This window comes from Microcaecilia unicolor, chromosome 7 (assembly GCF_901765095.1).
Source record: "Microcaecilia unicolor chromosome 7, aMicUni1.1, whole genome shotgun sequence".
In the NCBI taxonomy this organism is placed as follows: Eukaryota; Metazoa; Chordata; class Amphibia; order Gymnophiona; family Siphonopidae; genus Microcaecilia; species Microcaecilia unicolor.
Window position 1 is genome coordinate 302984991 of NC_044037.1, and position 13585 is coordinate 302998575.

At 45.2% G+C, this 13585-nt stretch overlaps 1 protein-coding gene across 1 annotated transcript; it reads right to left on the bottom strand.

The window, feature by feature from the left end:
- Positions 1 to 2410: 2410 nt before the first annotated feature.
- On the bottom strand, positions 2411 to 6157 carry LOC115474231 (histone H2B-like). Its single transcript, XM_030209609.1, has 3 exons — positions 6075 to 6157; positions 4167 to 4309; positions 2411 to 2697 (listed from the first exon to the last, which is right to left on the bottom strand). Exons 2-3 carry the CDS (start codon positions 4302 to 4304, stop codon positions 2461 to 2463), a joined length of 375 nt encoding a protein of 124 aa, XP_030065469.1. The 5' UTR covers positions 4305 to 4309; positions 6075 to 6157; the 3' UTR covers positions 2411 to 2460.
- Between the last annotated feature and the right edge of the window lie 7428 nt (positions 6158 to 13585).

The window sequence follows — 13585 nt, forward strand, 5'->3', positions numbered from 1 at the left end:
TCCAAATCCTTAAATTTGGACATCCCGAGATTTGGACATCCCTAGACATGGGCGTTTCTGACTTTCAGCGATTTTCAAAAACGTCCAAATGCAAGCCATTTGGATGTGGGAGGAGCCAGCATTTATAGTGCACTGGTCCCCCTGACATGCCAGGACAGCAATTGGGCACCCTAAGGGGCACTGAAGTGGATTTCATAAAATGCTCCCAGGAACATAGCTCCCTTACCTTGTGTGCTGAGCCCCCCCCCCCCCAAACCCCACTACCCACAACTGTACACCACTACCATTGCCCTTACGGGTGAAGGGGGCACCTATATATGGGTACCGTGGGTTTTGGAGAGCTCGCTGTTTCCTCCACAAATGTAGGGGGGAGGTATAGGCCTGGTCTGCCTGTCTGAAGTGCACTGCAGTACCCACTAAAACTGCTCCAGGGACCTACATGTGCTGTCACAATATATTTTTAAAGATGTTTGCGGGTGGGAGGGGGTTAGTGACCACTGGGTGAAATAATAGGAGCTCATCCCCGATTCTCTCTGGTGGTCATCTGGTCATTTCAGGCACCTTTTTTTGCCTTATTCGTAATAAAAATTTGTCCGGATGAAGATGTCCAAGTGTTTTTCAGGGGCACCCTTGGTTTTTTTGATTATGGATCAAAGACATCCAAGTGCTAGGCATGCCCCCTTGAAATGTGGATGTCCTTGTGACGGACTGCAGTTGGAGAGTCCAAAATCAGGTTTCAATTATACCAATTTGGACGTATCTGGGTGAAAGATGTCCATCTTTTGAAAATGAGTCCAATAGTCTCCCATACCCTGGTCAGGCCATAGTAAACTGACTTTCACACTTAATTGGAAACAAGACAGTCTAACTCCAATATGGTCATTAAAAGATCCACCTTCAAAACTAGGGACAAAATTAACGCTATCAAATTCTGGGTCTAAAGTTCTCTATGATGAACTTCAATCAGTCCTGACTTCACATACTGAATGCAATAGCACCAGGAAAAAAAAACAAAATCTAGGCCCCTTAAGAAAATATGCCCCTGATTCACACAGAATATTCTTGAGGCAAAAAGACAATGCAGAAGTCTAGAGTATGGTCAAAAATCTAAATGCAGAAAATTAGACTAGTTGGAGAAAATCATTGAACGAATACAATTACAAAATTATGAAAGCTAAAACTTCCTATTATACAAAAATAGATAGGCGAGGTCTCACTAAACACATGGAAACTTTATGCTTTAGTCACTAATCTGATACTCAGCCTCTAACCGTTGTTAATGAACCGAATCCATCTGCAGACCAGTTTGCAAAGTACTTCTCTCAGAAAATTACTAATATCAGAAAATGATTTGTTCTAAAACTATCATAACAGACCTTCTTAGCTATCCTAATAATGTATTCACACGCCTACCAGTGGACAGAATATGGTCCCCTCCCCCCCCCCCAACCAACACTGTGGCAGAGTGGTTAGAGCATTGGTCTTGCAATCCAGAGGTGGCCAGTTCAAATCCTGCTGCTGCTCCTTGTGATCTTGGGCAAGTCACTTAATCCTCTATTTCCTCAGGTACAAACTTAAGATTATGAGCCCTCCTGGGACAGAGAAATATCCAGTGTACCTGAATTTAACTCACCTTGAGCTACTACTGAAAAAGGTGTGAGCAAAATCTAATATGCAGGGGCCATGAGTCCCAACATAATCCCAGCTACTGAATTTTCATGGATGCCAAAGCCTGAATTGTGGGACCTGGAAGCCCACCCAAGACATTAGCAAACTAATGGCACTTACCCTCATCTCAAAATATAATTTTGATAATATTTACTGGACTAAAGATGTAATGGCCATAGTGACCTGTTAAGTGAAGCAATGCAAGTCTGTCTTGGAGACACTTGAGGAGGCAAAGATGAATAGGTTCCCTTAGTATCTTCATACAGAAAGGAGTTTTCTTCCTGACCCCAGACATCCATGGAAAGCCCCACCCACCCTTGGGAAACTGGTCCAGGCCCCCTTCTCTTCAGATCCAAACTTGCTTTAGGGGATTTGCATCCTTCCATGAGAGGAAACTGCAATTTGGCCTTTTGCCATCATCCTCCTTGAGGTAGGGGGGGGGAAGAGGCAAGGCACTGGAAACTCCCATGTATAGGAAGAGTACTCCTGATATAGTTCAGCCTCATCTGGTACCATGCCCGAATCAAAATCCAGACAACCTGATGCAGCCATTACCTGACTAAACCCTGCACCATTGGCCTCTGTCCCCCTACTCAATGTGGTGCCTAGCCTGGAGGTGGCCATCTTGCTGGGTCACATGCTTGCTTGTTGCACAAGCAGGTAGAGCAGCCCAGCCACAGCAACTTGTTACCCTCCCAGTCTAGACCAGTGGAGGGTAAATTAAAAGGAGCAGCACACAGGATATTTAAAAAAGTCAAATCTTTATTATCAAAATACAAACATGTTTAGTAATCACCTAGCACCAAGATACTTTGCTACTGCTTTGCTGGCCTCCGACACGGCATGCTTGGCAAGCGCCCCAGGGAGCACCAGCCTCACCGCATCCTGGATCTCCTGGCTTGTGATGGTGCTTCTCTTGTTATACAGAGCCAGCCTGGCAGCCTCAGAGGCCAGACGCTCAAACATATCATTGTTTAAACAGTTCAGGATGTCCATGGCCAAGCGGGACAAGCTCAGATCAGGGTGCACCTAGTAGAGAGACGTGCGTTAGTAAGCTTAAACACCTTTTGATGATGAACTTAACTACTGTGCCAATCCTAATGGAGGGGAGCTTCTGGTCACCTCAGACCATCAGCTGACTAGAAGCTCCTCTCCATTAGGAGGGATTGAAACAGTTAATTGTAGCTATTGCTAAACTTGGGATAACATGCCACAAACCACTAGAGAAGCCAATATAATCAACCACCATCTGGAGACTTACTGCCATTAATATCACCTCTGCAACTCCAGTACCAACTGGATATTTGACCATGAACTCTTTTATGTTCATTTCTCCTACATCATATCCAGTCACAGTAAAACTAAGCTCACACTTAACATGAGTAAAGTGCACCAGTGCAGTCACCATCTAAATCTTTCAAATGGATCTGCCTTCATCTATGTTTCAAAAGATTTTAAATTGGGAAAAAAACCCTACACTGAGGATGAGACCAGAACTTTTAGTACTGTATAGAGTACAGCACTGTCTCCCTTTTCTGTAAGAATGTATAGTTTCTTGCTTTTAAACTAGCTTAACTGCTTAGCTGTTACTATAAACCCAAGTAGTGGCTAAATTTTGAAATCTCAACACCAGTCTAGAATATATCAAAACAGACTTTTCAATCACATCAGATCTGGCAACAATCCTTTCAACTCTGATTCTTCACAAGAAAAATTATATAGGTTTTCAATACTCAAACCACATCAATTGTTCAGTTCCATAATTTTATAAGGTGACCTCAGCAGTACTCATTGCCAGAAATGTAGACATAGCAAAGTAAGTCAGCACCCACTTCATCGGCCCACCCGACTTCTATAATTTTCCACTCTATTCTCTTATCAATTAAATCAATCACTTTTCTCTTTCAGACTAGGGGATTCAGCTGAATCCTAGTCTGAAAAAGAAAAGATAAGTGATTTAAGTTAGTTATTTAATTGATAAGAGAATACAGTGGAAAATTATAGAAGTCGGGTGGGCCGATGAAGTGGGTGCTGACTTACTTTGCTATGTCTACATTTCTGGCAATGAGTACCGCTGAGGTCACCTTATAAAATTATGGAACTGAACAATTGATGTGGTTTGAGTATTGAAAACCTATATGTAATAAGTTTTTCTTGTGAAGAATCGGAGTTGAAAGGATTGTTGCTAGTTGTTACTATAAGCATTTGCCAGCCTTGCAGCCCTGTTATTTTCAGAATTGCTCATGATCAGAGAATTAAAAAAAAAAAAAAAAAAAAAAAAAGAGGGATCCAACTTACATTTACCTGCAAATAAAGTGCTCTTTAAGTTCAGGCATCTGTTGATCTCAATTTTGCTTTGGCTGCAGCTGTGCTTTACCGACAGCGCCCCCTTCCAGTTACCTACTGGTTGAACTGGGCCAGTTCATATAAGTTCTCCCACTTCCCCCTTACGTCCCAAGCACAAGATTTTCCATGCAGCTGGTATGTCCGAGACTTACTTGTTTCAGAATTTTGAAGATGAAGCTAGAATAAGTCTCCTTCCTCTTCCCCTTTCTAGTCTTTAGGGCAGGCCTTTCTGCTTTGCTGGTTCCAGGCTCCTTCTTGGCAGTAGTGACAGGTGCAGGGCCAGGCTTCATACCGACTGCCAAGACAAGCAATTCAACAAGCTCAGACAACACAAAACAGCAAATACAATCCCAGGGTCTCAGTGTCTTCTCCCCCCCTCCTAGTGAAGTATGAGGAAAGCAGTTACCTTCACAGGCATCACTATTGTAGAAGCATTATGGTGAGGTGATCTATAGACCAATGGGAAAACAAAAGTCACCAATGGAGGTGTGTTGGGGGAGGGGGGAGAGAAGAACACTACCTGTTGTAATTGGGGACCCAATACAGACAGCACCTGATGTCCTTGGTAGCTAATATAGGCTCAACCAACAGAGGTCAGGGACCCCAGTTCCTTCCCATCACATCTCCATTAGCCCACTCCCCTCCTGCCTCACTGTTCCTACACCCTGCAGGATTGTCACCTGGTACCACTTTTGCTTCCAGTCTGCACCCATAGACCCCATCCCCACAGATGCCTTTGTGGGAATCCTATGGAAAAGGTTCATGGAACTGTTGCATTATTTTGCCAACACACACAAATAGTACTGTAGCTTTGGTGGTGGGAAGGGGGGGCAGGAAGGTAAGACTTGAATAAGTAGGTGAGTAGAATTACATTTTTCAGATTCTCTTGAATGAAGGTCAAAGGAATTGTTCCAGTCAATATAGTACTTGTTATTCAGTGACTGAACAAGTGTTTCTATACTAGGGAAGCAGGCCAGATATATTAGCCAAAAATGAAGTCCTAGAGACATGATGGTATCTATAAGTCAAAGAACCTAAACAATCCAGGAATATAAGACTGAAGATGAGCAGATACTTCAGAGAATGAAGACTTACAATATTAGAAGCTGTGCCACCCAAGTCTTAAAACCCCATTTCTATCTTCTCCTCCACGGCACACTCAGGTTTCTAGTATTACTCTTACTTATCCTGACTTCCAAAAAAAATGTGTTTTGGGTATAAACATTATCTCCTTATCACATGGGGGGGGGGGGGGGGGGGTAGGGAGTTTTGTTAACCTCTTAATCCTCTACACTAAAGTAAGCCAACACCCCTGTTCCATGCAATCATGGAGAGTATTGACTAGGCAGCCACCACTGCAAGGAGACAAGTCAAGACTTTTTAAAGCTACAGAGGCTCAATACAGTGCAAGTGAAAAGGCTTTTCAGGTTTCCTGTGGTGGAGAGACTAGGGACTATGGCATCTAGGTTCTGGAAACATACTGGAAGTCAACTAGTAAAACTGGTTGAGAGTTAGAAGCAGGGACACCATGTACTACACATCCAGCTTAAGGGACTGCAAAAAAAAAAAAAAAAAAAAAAAAATTGTTTCAGGACTACTTAACAGTTGAAGTCTTTAAGCAGGTCACCTCCTCTAGAGATGGTGTAATACACCTAGTGTATAATGCCATTACCTAACCCAGTGGTTCCCAAACCTGGTCAGTCAGGTTTTCAGGATACCCACAATGAATATTTATGAGAGTGAGAGATCTCTCAAATATTCATTGTGGGTATCCTGAAAACCTGACTAGCCAGGGTGCCTCCAGGACCAGGTTTGGAAACCACTGGTATCATAGTAAATGACAGCAGATAAAGACCTGAACCGTCCTTGCTATAGCTGACAGTATGGTTAGGAAACCAGTGCAATAAGGGTCTTCCCCAGAGAGTAGGAATAGACACCCTCTTAGAGGTCATATTTAGTCAAAAGGTAAACACTGAATCACTTTTACCTACTCACAACTAAAGCATCAAAACCATAAAGTCCTAAATCAGTGAAATAAATAAACCTACACCATAGCTTACCTCTACCACCAACCCAGTAATTTCAGTACAGAGAAGTCTAGTCTGTTTAGCAGAAGGCTAGGGAGGGGCTCTTTTATTCCCAGGACACAGGTGGGCTCCCTGGCTGGTCTTCATTACATTTAAGAGCTTCACCTGCAGGGGTCTGGAGCTGCTCCCGACAAACTGCCGTGCATCAGCCCCCTGCCCTCCAGCTAAGAACATCACCACTTGATTTTCATATTAGTTCTCTCACTGCCCCCTTTTGTCCCAAGCATAAGAGTTTCCATGCAGGTGGCATGAAGTGAATTGTATTTGTCAGATGTGTTAAACATTTCCCCATAAACAGGGCAGGAGCAGAAGAGCAGTGAGTGCCTGAAAGGTGCCAAAAAAAGCATGTCTGAAGATGTGTTTTTAAGAAATGTGAATTTGTGGAAAGCTGTAGATCTAAGTGGTTAAATTATCATGCAAATATGAGATCTGGACTTTAATTACCTGCCCTTCCAAATCCAAGCTAAAGGTGTCATGTTCAGGTATGTAACAGTCTGTATTTTTCTGTGGTAGGGGCTCACACATGAAGCAGTGGAGGGTTAAGGAACTTGCCCAAGGTCGAAAGGCGTATCAGAAAGAGAAATGGGATTTCAGGGCACCCAGGTGAACCTTTCCAAGTATGCTAGATACCTCCAGATGAAATTTAGTGCTGAGTATTCTTTGCTCCCTAAAGTATCACAAAACAAAACAAAAGTAGAAAAAGTGAAGTTTACAAAATGGGATGTTTTACTTCTTGAGAAAGGAGAGGAACCAACCTGTAGGTGAAGGGGAATAATGGTTTCAGTTCCTCCTCTGAACCATAATTTTGCATCTTTAGCTGATAATGTTAAGTGAAGCAGAGCCTGAACTGAGTCGTGCAAAGCAAGAGGCAGAGCTGGGATTAAACCAGACTAAATGAATTTTCTCTATATCGTTTTTGGGTCCCAGATTCCAGAACTTCAAACACTACAATATCTTCTTCTGTTACATAAATATATTATCTATTTCATAGTACTACTACTACTTAGCATTTCTAAAGCGCTACAAGGGTTACGCAGCGCTGTACAAGTTAAAACATGGAGAAGGACAGTCCCTGCTCAAGAGAGCTTACAATCTAAAGGTGACCTCATGTAACAGAAGAAGACATTGTAGTGTTTGAAGTTCTGGAATCTGGGACCCAAAAACGATATAGAGGGCAACTCTAGAGGTTCTGGAAAAGTGGGAAGAAGCCACTGAGATTGGTATAAATGAATTTTCTGCCAGGTCCTTGAACTGGACTCAACTGCTGCCAAGGTGGGAACTGGAGACGGCACCTACCCCCCAGCTAATTCATCCCTAACTGAGGCACATGGAGATGTGTACATAGGCGTATTTTCAAAGCACTTAGGATTACAAAGTTACATAGAGGGGCATAATTAAACGGCGACCATCTATTTGGCCGGCGCCACAAAGAGGCGGTCTTCACCGCATAATCGAAAAAGATGGGCGCCCATCTTTTGTTTCGATAATACGGTTGGGGCCTGCCAAATACATTGGATTTGGCTGGGTTTGAGATGGCCGGCATCAGTTTTCGGTGATAATGGAAACCAAAGTCGCCCATCTCAACCCCGGCTAAATCCAAGGCATTTGGTCGTGGGAGGAGCCAACATTTGTAGTGCACTGGTCCCCTCACATGCCAGGACACCAAACGGGCACCCTAGGGGGCACTTCTAAAAATTAGAAAAAGCTCCCAGGTGCATAGCTCCCTTACCTTGGGTGCTGAGCCCCCCAAAACCCACTCCCCACAACTCTACACCATTACCATAGCCCTTATGGGTACAGTGGGTTTCTGGTGGGTTTTGGAGGGCTCCCATTTACCACCACAAGTGTAACAGGTAGGGGGGGATGGGCCTGGGTCCACCAGTCTGAAGTGCACTGCACCCACTAAAAACTGCTCCAGGGACTTGCATACTGCTGTCATGGAGCTGGTTATGACATTTGAGGCTGGCATAGATGCTGGAAAAAATGTTTTAAGGGTTTTGTTTTTAGGGTGGGAGGGGGTTGGTAACCAGTGGGGGAATAAGGGGAGGTCATCCCCGATTCCCTGCAGTGGTCATCTGGTCAGTTGAGGAACCTTTTTGAGGCTTGGTCGTGAATAAAAATGGACCAAGTGAAGCTGGCGAAATGCTCATCATCCGGCTGGCTGAAGTCGCCCATCTGTTAACCACGCCCATGCCCGCCCATGCCCTGCCTTCGCTACGCCACCGACACGCCCATTTTGACTTTTGCTGGCTCCACGACGGACTGCAGTTGAAACCGGCCAAAATCGGCTTTCGATTATACCGATTTGGCCGGTTCTGAGAGATGGTCGGCCATTTCCCGATTTGTGTCGCAAGATGGCCGGTCTTCTCTTTCGAAAATTAGCTGGATAGTAACCTATGGAACTTTGTTAGTCTAAGTGCTTTGAAAATTAGCCCCCAAAGTGACCGACCCCAGGGTCCCACAGAGAGTCAGTGACAGGGCTGGGACTAGAACTGAGACACAGAAAGATAAAGTGACCGACCCCAGGGTCCCACAGAAGAGTCAGTGACAGGGATGGGATTAGAACTGAGACACAGGAAGATAAAGTGACCAACCCCAGGGTCCCACAGAAGAGTCAGTGACAGGGCTGGGATTAGAATTGAGACACAGAGAGATAAAGTGACTGACCCCAGGGTCCCACAGAAGAGTCAGTGACAGGGCTGGGATTAGAACTGAGACACAGGAAGATAAAGTGACTGACCCCAGGGTCCCACAGAGAGATAAAGTGACTGACCCCAGGGTCCCACAGAAGAGTCAGTGACAGGACTGGGATTAGAACTGAGACACAGAGAGATAAAGTGACCGACCCCAGGGTCCCACAGAGAATCAGTGACAGGGCTGGGATTAGAACTGAGACACAGGAAGATAAAGTGACCGACCCCAGGGTCCCACAGAAGAGTCAGTGACAGGGCTGGGATTAGAATTGAGACACAGAGAGATAAAGTGACCAACCCCAGGGTCCCACAGAGAATCAGTGACTGGGCTGGGATTAGAACTGAGGACACAGAAAGATAAAGTGACTGACCCCAGGGTCCCACAGAAGAGTCAGTGACAGGGCTGGGATTAGAATTGAGACACAGAGAGATAAAGTGACCAACCCCAGGGTCCCACAGAGAATCAGTGACAGGGCTGGGATTAGAACTGAGACACAGGAAGATAAAGTGACCGACCCCAGGGTCCCACAGAGAATCAGTGACAGGGCTGGGATTAGAACTGAGACACAGGAAGATAAAGTGACTGACCCCAGGGTCCCACAGAAGAGTCAGTGACAGGGCTGGGATTAGAACTGAGACACAGGAAGATAAGTGACTGACCCCAGGGTCCCACAGAGAGTCAGTGACAGGGCTGGGATTAGATCTGAGACACAGAGAGATAAAGTGACTGACCCCAGATGTGTGTTGAGGAAATTTGGATGTTTATTGGATATGATTTATAGACACGTTTTAATAGTTAACGGACTTGCACACTATCTGCTTATTCATCATCTAATATAACAATTCATCTGATACAAATTAGCTATATCTTGGTATATACTGTAGTTTGTATTTGCTTAGCTCACGCCATTCTTTATTAATTTTGGTGGAAAGTAACAGTGTTACTAGTTCATGGAGCTGACTTTGCAAATTTTATACGTTTTTACTAAATCAGCCTCTTAGAGCCCTGTTTACTAAGCTGTGCTGTAGGCACCTAAGGATAGAGAATGGATGATCCTCAGAAGCTTAGCGGAGGTTGGGAGGTGGGGCTAGTGCTGGGCAGACTTCTACGGTCTGTGCCCTGAAAATGGCAGATACAAATCAAGGTCAGGTCTACACATAAAGTAGCACATATGAGTTTATCTTGTTGGGCAGACTGGATGGACCGTGCAGGTCTTTTCCTGCCGTCACCTACTATGTTACTATGTTAGATAAATGACTTTAGCATATTACTAATGGACTGAAAGTCAATTTAGTTATTATAAGGTGCATATTTTGTGCTACTTGGTCTTGTGACATGTTCTATTCCAGTTGGGGGGGGGGGGGGTGTGCATTCACTCATAACTGAGCACATTTCACAATATTTATTAATTTTGATAGATTTGGTTTGATGTTATCATTTGTATATTGTTAGCAACGTAGCTTATTAATTTCCCTTATATTTAGTTTTTGGACTGATGATTTTTGCCAGGGAGGTGGGTGGGAAGATGAGGAAGGTGATAGAATTATGAGAGATGGAGGAGGGGGGGGGGGACAAAAATGGTGATGTGATTATGCTGTTGAATGGGGGGGGGGTGATGTGTTTCTAACAGGACTGTGGGGATGAAATGGGGTCATGTATCTATGATGGGGGGGGGGGGGTTGATGGGATGTGACTTGGCTTCACACCTTTCTAACTAGTAGCTCAAGGTGGGTTACATTCAAGTACAGAAGGTAATTTCCTGCCCCCACAGGGCTCACTAAGTTTCTACCTGAGGCAGTGGAGGGTTAAGTGACCTGTGCAAGATCACAAGGAGCGGCAGCAGGATTTGAACCCTGAGCTTCTGCTGTTGTCAGTGCACTGCTCTGGTATGGGATAGAACAGGAACAGACGTCCTACCTAAAGAAAAAGTTTTCCCGGGGTTTTCCATGTTCATTAATTCAGGGCTCCCAGTCGTTTGTGAAAGAGGATAAACAGGCTGCTATGGGTATGTCAGACTGTCCTGTCTGCTGCTTGTGCAAACCTGGAAGTTTCTGATTCATACCCCTGGCTTTATTAACCATTAAACCTGCTCCTGTGTTTCCTTCACCTCCAGGGGAGAGTCCCAGTTCTGTCCCTCCTCTGGAAGAGAGTGCCAGGTTTATCCTGGCTGACCTGGAACGTGCTCAGGGCACCTTGCAGAAGTCTTCATTTCAATCTCAGTGGAATTGCTTCATCTCCAGAAACTGCAGTAAATTACATTATTGGAACTAAACTGCTAAAGTAGCTGGGAAATCCAGTGAGTGGAAAATCTACCGAAGTGTTAGACAGCTGCAAATATCATCCCTCCTCCACTAGGAAGTGAGTTGAGAGTAAGTGCTGGAATGTAGGGGAAAGGGTTGGGAAATCGCCTTCCTGTGGTTACAATCAAAGCATTACATATTACATAGAAACAGAAGAGAAACATGACCGCAGAAAAAGGCCACATGACCCATCCAGTCTGCCCATCCTCTGTAACCCCTAATTCTTCCTGTTCCTAAGCGATCCCACATGCTTATCCCATGCCTTTTTAAATTCTGGAACAGTCCTCGACTCCACCACCTCCAGCGGGAGGCCATTCCACGCCTCCACCACCCTTTCTGTGAAATAATACTTCCTTAGGTTACTCCTAAGCCTATTCCCTCTTAACTTTGTTGTATGTCCCCTCATTCCAGAGCTCTCCTTCGTTTGAAAAAGGTTCTCTTCCTGTACATAAATGCCCTTGAGATATTTAAACGTCTCTATCATGTCTCCTCTCTTCCAACGTATACGTGTTGAGGTTCATAACATAGTAACAGTAACATAGTAGATGATGGCAGAAAAAGACCTGCATGGTCCATCCAGTCTGCCCAACAAGATAAATTCATATGTGTAAACCTTACCTTGATTTGTACCTGTCTTTTCAGGGCACAGACCGTACAAATCTGCCCAGCAGTATTTCCTGCCTCCCAACCACCAGTCCCACCTCCCATCACCGGCTCTGGCACAGACCGTATAAGTCTGCCCTCCACTATCCTCGCCTCCCAACCATCAACCCCTCTTCCCCCCACCTGCTCCGCATAAGCCTGTCCCTATAATTTTTGCATTCAAGACCGCTTACTAATTTCGTAGCCACCCTCTGGACCGACTCCATCCTGTTATATACGCAGGTACTTATTTTGTACCTGGGACAATGGAGGGCGAAGGTGGCTATAGAGCTCTAAGTTATCCAGGATGGGTTGAGCCAGGTCTGGTTTTATTATCTCACTGCATGCAAGGGCTTGTGGTTCCTTCTGTTCTCAGAAAAATCAGAACTAGTATCCTTGCGTGCACTGGGGATCTGTGGTCACTGTATGTCTGAGGAGCATCAGGCCAGAATGCTCCACAGCATCAGTTAGGGACCATAAATGGGCAACTAGTTCCCCCCCCCCCCTTCCCTTTCACCATCCCCTTCTGAAAACCCCCAATATCCGTACTGCGGTTAACTACAGATACCCAGAACTCCATCACAGCAGAGTTGAGGCAGAATGGAAAGCATGACAGGCTGCGGATGCAAAACCCATCCTGCCCTTTTCCAGGCTCCCTTTATCTTCCCTCCCTATCTTTACTCTCCGCACTCCCTCCCTCTAACGTTATCAACCCATAGCTCCCTGATAAAGCAATACCACTGCAGAGACAGTGAATCAATGATCAGCAGGACAACTACTGTATAAAGATAGCCCAAGAAATTATCCGGATATATTTAAGTGAACTTTCACCCAGTTTGTCTGTAGAAGCCGGGCCACTGAATATATAATCCTAAACTTGAATTGATCAGTTATCAGTTTAAAGTTAGGGCTGTTAATTATGTGATGCTCTTATAAAGATGTCCAGATAGTGGCTGAATTATGCCTTATATGGAAGGCTGACCCTACTACTACTACTACTATTTAGCATTTCTATAGCGCTACAAGGTGTACGCAGCACTGCACAAACATAGAAGAATGACAGTCCCTGCTCAAAGAGCTTACAAACCTAGCGGTAGTTCTGCAACACTACTACTAGGGGTCAGTATACCACCATTTTGAACCCAGAGCCAGATGGACGGGAACGGAAGGGGACTACTCCTGCCCTGTCCCTCTTCAACCCAGTCCTCAGAGCACACCAAGCTGGTCGGGTTTTCAGTGTATCCACAAGGAGAGAGATTTGCATAAGAAGAAGGCAGAGCATGCAAATCTCTCTCATGCATATTCATTGTGGATATCCTGAAATCTCAACTGGCTGAAGCCTGAATTGAGAAGCACTGCGCTAGATTACTAAGGATCGCTTCCAGGTAAGTGCCAGGGCTGTCTAGGGGTCAGGAGGGGAGGGATTGGGAGGATCAGAATGAGATAAACTGAAACTAGGGGGAATGAGGAGCAGAGTGGGGGGGGATCAGAAAAGGGGTATCGGATCATGGAACAGGGTGGGAATTAGAATGAGGGGTTGGAAGCTGAGTGTAGGGATCAAACAAGGAATGGGGGGGGGGGGGGGGGGAAGGATTGCATTAGTGATCTAGACTTTATGCAGGGCTGGCCAATATTGAGTGTGATGAAAGACAGGATAGCTTTTTATGTGGTCCAATCTGTCCACTTAGCTATGCAGGTGGTGGCACTAAATATGCCCCTTGCCCACATAAGTGGCAGCTCCTCCCTGACTCCCCCCCCCCCCCCCAGGCCTGTCCCGGCACTGGCCAGATTCACTGTCCTGTTAAGCACTCTTGAATGCCTGCTCAGCATACTTTAAGTGGACAGGAC

What these genes read in the sequence shown, in the direction of transcription:
- LOC115474231 (XM_030209609.1), bottom strand. Translation starts at nt 4,304, where the DNA reads ATGAAGCCTGGCCCTGCACCTGTCACTACTGCCAAGAAGGAGCCTGGA. An exon ending in TCTTCAAAATTCTGAAACAA is followed by an intron (nt 2,698 to 4,166) that starts GTAAGTCTCGGA and finishes TCTCTCTACTAG; the next exon opens with GTGCACCCTGATCTGAGCTT.